Source organism: Ascidia mentula, chromosome 3 (assembly GCF_947561715.1).
Source record: "Ascidia mentula chromosome 3, kaAscMent1.1, whole genome shotgun sequence".
Classification (NCBI taxonomy): domain Eukaryota; kingdom Metazoa; phylum Chordata; class Ascidiacea; order Phlebobranchia; family Ascidiidae; genus Ascidia; species Ascidia mentula.
In genome coordinates this window covers 18,364,189-18,372,474 of record NC_138568.1, presented here as the reverse complement: position 1 = coordinate 18,372,474, position 8,286 = coordinate 18,364,189, and the positions used below count along the sequence as shown (strand labels likewise).

At 40.8% G+C, this 8,286-nt stretch overlaps 1 protein-coding gene across 1 annotated transcript; it reads right to left on the bottom strand.

Annotated features, from left to right (window-relative positions):
- Nucleotides 1-1,393: 1,393 nt before the first annotated feature.
- LOC145895860 (uncharacterized) lies at nucleotides 1,394-8,081 on the bottom strand. The gene is made up of 12 exons (XM_082984641.1): nucleotides 8,069-8,081; nucleotides 7,692-7,808; nucleotides 7,082-7,237; nucleotides 6,530-6,661; nucleotides 6,038-6,184; nucleotides 4,931-5,687; nucleotides 4,391-4,615; nucleotides 3,966-4,129; nucleotides 3,487-3,643; nucleotides 3,204-3,280; nucleotides 2,372-2,514; nucleotides 1,394-2,119 (listed from the first exon to the last, which is right to left on the bottom strand). The coding sequence occupies exons 1-12, from the start codon at nucleotides 8,079-8,081 to the stop codon at nucleotides 1,394-1,396; spliced, it is 2,814 nt and encodes a 937-aa protein (XP_082840767.1).
- Nucleotides 8,082-8,286: the final 205 nt, after the last annotated feature.

Sequence of the window (8,286 nt, the reverse complement as noted above, 5' to 3'; positions counted from 1 at the left end):
TATATCAGAAGCCTAGACCGACCTACTTATGCGTGTTCGTCAACAGGATGATTAACATAGTTATTTTTGTGTATAAGCTGCAGACAGATGGCCACTGTTTCGACCTAAAAGGTTTTATGGTCACACCAGCTGCACTGATGAGACCTTTTAGGTCGAAACAGTGGCCATCTGTCTGCAGCTTATACACAATTCATATAATTGGCTCCCCATTGCTTATCATAGTTATTTTTATTTGTCCGCGGCAGAATTTCTTTCATAACCTTTTCTACGGTTCACCATCAGTTTAAATAATCTAACGATGCTGCACGTGACAAAAGCCATCTTCGCGTGACACAAGGCGCATGTGCACGTAGCATCAGTCGCCATACACTGCTTTGGACGTTTTAATCAACCCCTAGTTCACAAAACATGACGCCGCATGATTTATTCCGACATGACGACTCCTGATCTATGTGGATAGAAACTTGATCATATTCCGCCCAGTTTTGAAATTTTGATTTTAACTTCGGGATGTCTCTATTTGGTCCGTGTTTTAGTCCGTGCATTGAATCTGATTTCAAAGCTCATCAAGCAAAATTTTCGCTAGAGAGTTCTTTCGCAGATATATACTTTACAATGTACAATGTTTATTTTAACCAGTCGACTTGTCAGAAAATCAATAAAAACCGTGTTTTTAAAAGGAAACTACCAAGCTAATTAAGTGTTAATGTGGGACTTGGTTTTCTGTTTCAATTTTAGTTTCACTGGTGGGAAGCCATCTAACGTCCTTGTGCAGTCTGAGGCAACTCATCACCCTCAAGTGGGACTTACAGCGTATGATCCGCCATGAAATCAGCTTCACATGTGCGCCTGACTCCATATAATCCCTCCGATGCTATTTTATAAATACACTGGCTTCGATTGTAATATGAAAGTATCTTTCAATTAGCAACTGAAAAAGGACCTGTCAGAAAACGTTTTCAATCTCAACCTGAAATAACACCCACGGCGTCATGGATTCTGTACTTCCAATTTATCAAAGCTGAATTTATTTAACAGATAAATCACACTATGTGTAATACTTAGAAACTGTGGACAATATGTCCCAAAAACTTTTAACATAATTTTGCATTGTTTTGGTTATGCACTGACAATACGGAAAATAAGACTTTATATAGCTAACATTCAACTCCTACTTAAAAAAGAAACATGTTGATTGGATAACTGGCGCTAAAAAAAAAAGTTTAAAGATCTACAAGTAACATTTAACAACAAACGTCAAAATCATATGCGGCGAATGAGACTGTTGCCTAATTCTTCGTGATATAAGAAGAAAAAAACGGAAAGTTTGGACCAGAATTGAAGACGTTCTTCGGATGACAGGAAGGAAATGTTACGTTTGCCCAAATGTCGTTTAAGCCTCGACCTGTGACATTTTTCTGACCCTTGACCCTCGTCGTGATTCCATCTCAAACTCTTCGTCTACATTGCGCGATGACGTCACCATTAGGGCGGAGTCCCTGCGCGTCACTCCATATACGGCAGAACTTCCGTTGGAAGGTTGTCGTTTCGAATCCCAGCCGTCGAGAGCACAACCTCCTGCTGATTGCGCCGAAAATCGGTTTAAAGTCTCTTCAGACCCCATGTTTTCGGGAATGGAGTCATTGATGGGGTGAATGGACGATTTCCGTGGACTTGCGTTGTAGAAATTGTGTAAGCTTATCTCGCTCAGTCTCTTCATGGCTGTCGAGTTGAGTCGCACTCGATTACTCGGTCTGTTAACCTTCCACTCACCACTCGTCCTTGAGAGTTTCACGCGTTTTTCGGTCATGTCCTCTGGCACCTGAGGGGGCTGAGCCAGAGGGGACGCCTGGTTCTTTTCAACGCCGTTCTGATGAGAGAATACGCTTAAAAAATCCTGAGCTCTGGAATCCTCTTCGATCTTCGACATTCTCTCGTTGAAAGTCATTTGGTCACCACTCGACTTTGTGATGACGTCAAACTCGCTTTCGTCGTCGCTAGCTTGAACCTGTTGTTCTGATAGGTGGAGAGGAGTCACGTGGGCGATACCGTCCTTTCTGATCGGCTGTGGTTTGTCGAAAAGTGACTGCAGAGGTCGTGGCTGGTCGGAGAACGTTTCCTTTTGGAACAAGATTACTCAGAAAACGTTTGCTTTGAAGTAGAACAAAAAAAGCTAACTGCAACATTCTGGGGTCGTAGGAATATTAATCAAACTAAAAGTTGTTGATTTAGAACAAGCTATGTAATTGTGGAGGCTTTTTTTATCGATGAATGTCCACCAAAAAAACACATATATTTGCTGATCTAAGGTTTTTAATTTTGTCAAACAAAATCGCCAAACACTATGAAGAAAGAAGACCACACAATTTACCTCTTCCTTTTCTTCCGTGACTTCCAATTGAATAGGATCCGTACTCTCATCTGGGACACTTATCGTTACCGGGGAAAGCTCCTGATCCCGTTGTGTGGAAGATCCCTGATCCTCTGCATCTCTTGGCTCCGGAGTTCCGTGTCCTTTGCATATCGTGTATGTTACCGCGATCTGTGATTTCTATTTTCACACGTAAGTCTGAGATTTGTTTGTTATTGAAAGATTTTTTCATTGCAGGATAATCTTAACGTATACCGGGAACACAATGCACGAAAAGGTTCGTCACGCTGTGACAGTTCACGTTTAAAGGTTATAACTTCGTGCTATTTGCATGTTTGAAGACAAGGTGATTGCCCTGGGCCCCATGCCCCATGCGCCATACGCCTACTGTTGAATGCATCGTGTTCTGTTTCAATGCAGTTCCTTGTTTAAAGTCATAACATGCTGACGACAATGTGACACTGTTATTGAAGCGATTTAAAACAGACACAGCAGTGCCGAGTTTTCCTTCTTGGAATCTGCATCGTTGCGCGTTTCGAAACAACTCTGTTGCTTATTTCTCATACTTTACAGCGAACATTTAGGGCGCGTTTTTTTGTATAATTATATTTCGCTCATCACTAGCCCTTTCTTTACTATTGTTGTTTTTCAGACGTTTTCAAAATCATATATTGTGTTTACTGAAGGAACTGAAGATGCACATGGGGCGAAATATATATTCCTGATCATAAGCCAAGCTGATCCTGAAGTAAAAAGCTACTGATTTTTTATCGCCATTAAACTTACAGGTTTGGGAGCGACATGGGAAAGAAGTTGGAACACCTAAACTTACTTTGAACGTTTGGTGTCGCTTCCTCCGATGTCTTCGGTCGAATAGAAACGCTGCCCCATTCATTTCGTGATTTTGAACTTAAACACAAATTATTTGCATATATTACAAAAAAACGTGTTGGTATTATCGTTGTAAACATTCTGTCGTGGACAAAACAATTATTACCAAACATCAACTTTTTTGCGTAAGCCAAGCAATTTTATACAGCAATAAATATTTTGTCAAATCTGGTGAAGATTTAAAGGAGGAAAATAATTAACGTTGCTTGTTAGTTAAGACCTACCTGAACTTTTTTAAAATCACCGCAGCTGCTATGCACATTAGCACACCACCCAAAGCAGCTGGTATGACGTATTTCATGACGTCATCAGAGCTTTCTGACGTTTTCGGTTTTGTGGTGGGATCCGGCAAAGTTGGCCCCTCCTCTTTTACGATCGCGACTGAATTTAAAAAAATTTAATGCAAAGACCTTGCAATGAGATCAGTTCTATTGTCAATCATGTAAAAACAGTGGTTCCCAAGCATTTAGGGCGTTATTTTTTTTATTTACCATACCGGGACTCGAACCCTGGTTATCCTTGCTGCAAGTCCCGATCAGGTTTTCTATGCTTGGAGTATGTCGGGCGTTGTTGCGCTTACGGCTCGCCTGAAAGTTATCAATGGGACCCCAGGGAGCCACAGCCCCGTAGTTTGGGAACCACTGATGTAATGCTTATTGCGATGATTTGGGTTTCGCATTTGTTACAGAAAAGTTACTTTTACCAGAACAGACGTTGCCAGTGAAATTTCCTGCGCAAAGGCACGTGAACATTGTAATGTTGACGTCATTTTCGACGCAGGTGGCGTTGTTAAGGCAAGGCTGGAAGTCGCAAGCAGGAGTTTCCTCTTCGCAATGCGGACCAGTGTATCCAATCTTACAAACACATCTGCGCACAATAGCATAAGTAAATTAAAATTTCTCCCTTTTACGAAAGTTAAAAACGCGATAGCGTATATGTGACGTGATAACTATTGCTTTAATTTTGTGTACTGAGAAAGCAATCTTATACTTGTTAATAATTTCCCATTTAAAATATTGTGGTCTAGTTTCTTTTGCAAGCTTTTACCCTTTAGCATAAGAAGATGGTGCTTCTACCAACCGAGCGAATCATTGTTTTAAAGGAAGTGACTAAATAGTTACCCTGCACCTGTATATATCGCCCTCCTGTTCACATTCTCCCTCGTTCATACAAGGACTTTGTGCACATAATATTCCCTCATCACAATGCCGACCACTCCAGCTTTTCATACATCCTTGCTCGCAATCTCCGAAGGAAGGGTTGCAGGTTACTGCGCCATCTACCGGTAAACAGTTGCCGCATTCGTTTGAACAGTTCAGACCGAACGTTCCGGCAGGACAAGGCTCCCAACAACTGATAAATAAAGAGGAGAATATTTTAATTGATATCCGCTTGTATTACGATTGTGTAACATATCTGTATTAAGTATATTGGGAAATTCTGTAAGTCTTTTGTTAATATCTTAACCCGTTGAATTCCAGGATACAACTTCCTCTGCCAATAAGTAATATTGATTGGAAGAAGAGTTGTATGGTAAGTCAGAAGCACTTTCTTTGCTTTAGAAGACAGATTGCTTGTTCTAAGATATTTGTATAACGGTCAAATGCCCCTTCTATAACAGGATTTCGATGATAGTATCAAGTCTTGGGTAATAATGAACATACTTACTCTCTGCCCGTCCATCCAGGTTGACAATATCCTTCACATTCTCCGCTTACTGGGTGACAGGAACTGCCGTTGGCGCAATTACAAGGGGTCGAACAGTTCACGCCGAAGCTGCCAGGCTCGCACAAATCTGTGCACATTGTAGGGGAATAACCCGGCTCACAAGCGCCACCAAACGACACACATGCTCCACTCAGGTGGTTGCAGGTTGTGTCGTTATAACAATGACCACATTTCTCCGCGCAATTTTTTCCGTAAAACCCGGGTTCGCAAGTAATGTTGCACGAATCGCCTCTCCATCCAGGTTGGCACATGTCAGAGCCCTTGGGCGCCAACGGACACTCTCCATTGTGAAGATCACAAGGTTCGGACCCGTGGCAGTAACATTTCAGTTCACAGTCGTTTTCCCAAGTCCCCGCGTCGCATATTTCTTTGCATAACGGCGGCTGAAAGCCAGTCTGACACACAATCGTGATGTTGGTGCTCGTTTCGTTGAACACCGTCTCCTCTGACCACTTGGTGACGTTGCTGAGCGGACAGTTTCCGGTAAAGCGGTCACAAGGGGCGACCCCCAAACAGCGGCCGCACTTTTGTAAGCACTCTGCTCCAAAGGTTCCGTTCGGACAAGGGAGCTGACAGTTTATCCCCGTCCATCCATCCGAACAGCCTTTTGGGCATTCCCCTGTATAGGGATCGCAAATGTTCCCCCAGCAGTGACAGTCGAGCTTGCAATCCTCTCCATATTTGCCTTCAGTGCAATCTAAACACGAATGTAGTCAATGTTATCTTTATGAAAAAGAAGCAACGATGGTGATTTCAGCATTACATGTATTCATAAAATATACTGCGCTTGCACACGGGTTCTTTTGATATTGAGATTTCAATGTAATCGCTGTGGTGACAATTTGTCTTGAAAAAGTAGTTGTTTTAAAGTACATAGTTTTACATCTAAAGTTCGTACAAAGGCAGACAAACATAAGCTAGGTGTTAAACAAAGTGGAGCCACTAATGAGACCTAATAGGTCTGAACAGAGGCAAATCCAAAAAAAATAAGTTTCTTTTTAGCAACATTTCTATATCAGTATTATTGATCCTAATTTTCTTTCTTACCTAAAGTACAAAGAATTCCTCGTACTCCAGTGGCGCACGTACACCCATAGGGGTCAGTTAAGCAGAAGGTTTTTCCCTTGCATCCAGTCGTTTCTTCGTCAGAACAGTTAAACTGACATTCGGCACCAAATTTGTTGGGTCCACAAACTGTGTAACAATGTGAAATGTAAGAAAAAATGAAAGTAATTTCCCCTACTAATTGAATCTGATTGTATCGACATAAGTATTTTGTATTAATTCTGCGCACTATTTAGTATACTTTCTTTTTCAACAATTTTGCAGACAGGCGATACTTTGGAATAGTTTTGTTATTTTTGAAAAATCGTATTCAAGTTAAAAATATGATTTAGTTATGTTCAAAAAATCATATCGAAGTTTTAGGAACATTTTGAAGTTAGCCTATAATTAGTTATCAGTTATTTACGGTATATCAATGTCTGTTGATATATATGTAATGCGGACACAATCAATATAAAATGGTTTTTAACGCACATGTATCACACAAAGGCCCCATGAAACCTGGAGGACATATACAGCTTCCGGATACGTCATCGCAAACACCACCGTTCTCACACGCTGGGCAATGAAGCGTGCAATTGCTGCCGTACAAATCATTCGTGCAACCTGTTGAAAAACGTCACAATCACGCAGTAAAATACTGCTACATATTTTACCCAAAAAATTGTGACACGAATTTAGAGATATATTATTTTTGTGCCCTTTAGCGGCATCGAAAGTATCTTTTAAACGCGTCATCTGATTAAAACCGTTTAAGATCAAGTACGTTTGGATAAAAAACTAATTACGCAAATCCGAAAACACGTTTTCTCACAAATAAAAAACTAAATAGCTACCCTGGGTGTAGCTAACAAGTTTTGTTTGTATGGTGTTTGTAACTGACAATTTACTTTTTAAGGCTGCTCGTTTTTCAATGGTTTCCTGGTCATTATGTATGCGTGCTACAATCACTGGAGAAGTTTCAATTCTTATTGGAATGTATGATCGGTGCTACAAGGATTTGAATGGTTTCCTATATGTCCTTACCCCTTACCACCACCCTCATAACTCCCTGAAGAAAAACCCTCCGGAAGTTGTCCCTTGTTTGGTGAAAAACCACATAAGGTCCAGCGTCCGTTGTTTGTACGTTGTCCAAATTAACCATCAGCTGCCTTTCCCCCACTTTTCGAGGTTGTTTGTTTTCTGAAAGTGCGTATGACGTCACCATATAAACAGCGTTTAGCTTTAAAGATTTGTAAAACAATATTTAGCAGCAGTAACATCTGTAAACAAGAGCTTTAACTGATACTGACTACAAAAGATCATTGTAGTACTAATATAACAATCACAAGGACAGTCTTTTATAAATATTTTTCAATAAAATTAGAACCACTTTGAAAATTATATTACAAATTAAAATTAGAGGTGATCTGGTTTTTCTTTACGAGGATTAGAATGAGAATTACTGACATTTTGCTTTAATGTGCAAAAGAGCCATAATAGTCAATGAGAGCTGCAGACAAGTTTACACACTGTTTCGACCTGTAAGGTCTCATCATTGCAGCTGGTGACTGTGGCACTACGCTGGCTGATAAAGTAGCAGTTGTACAAAAAGTCGTGGTTCTTGTAACAAAAACGTAACAGGGAAAAAGTTTACCGTACAAATGAACCCAGTAGACATCTGCAATCGGTTTTGGTCGAAGTTGGATTGCCCGCAACCGCATGGATTCGTTCACCGAAGCTCGCACACTCAGACGTGATGGAAAAAGTAATGCTGTTGGAAAATAAACCAAACATGAAGCTACGAAACCTGGCCTTTCTCGGCTTTGCGATGGGTAACATTTACGTCCCTTGGTCCTTATGTACTCCGGTGACAAACAGTATGTTCTTAGTTTTGCAAGTAACACGTCCTACTGCCACGTGAAGTACGTTGGGATCACCCTACCTTTTTGCTAAATGTTTCTTTTTGTGGTGTTGCAACCAACTACACATACATAACCCAATGTTTTCTGTTCATGAGGTTAAACAACCAACCGTTTTTTGACATCACGACTCCAACTGTTTTCCCTTCTTCACCAGTTGCGGGATCATTTACTCCACATGAGAACACGCCATATTTGTAAGGACCCGCCTTCTCCAGTAGTTGAACTTGTCGACCAGGCCATGTCTCGGGAGTGATCCTGAGTTTGCAAGCCAAGAAAATTTTTAAGCTTGGTAAAATTAACTTGTTGACGAAAAAGACTGTTGTCATT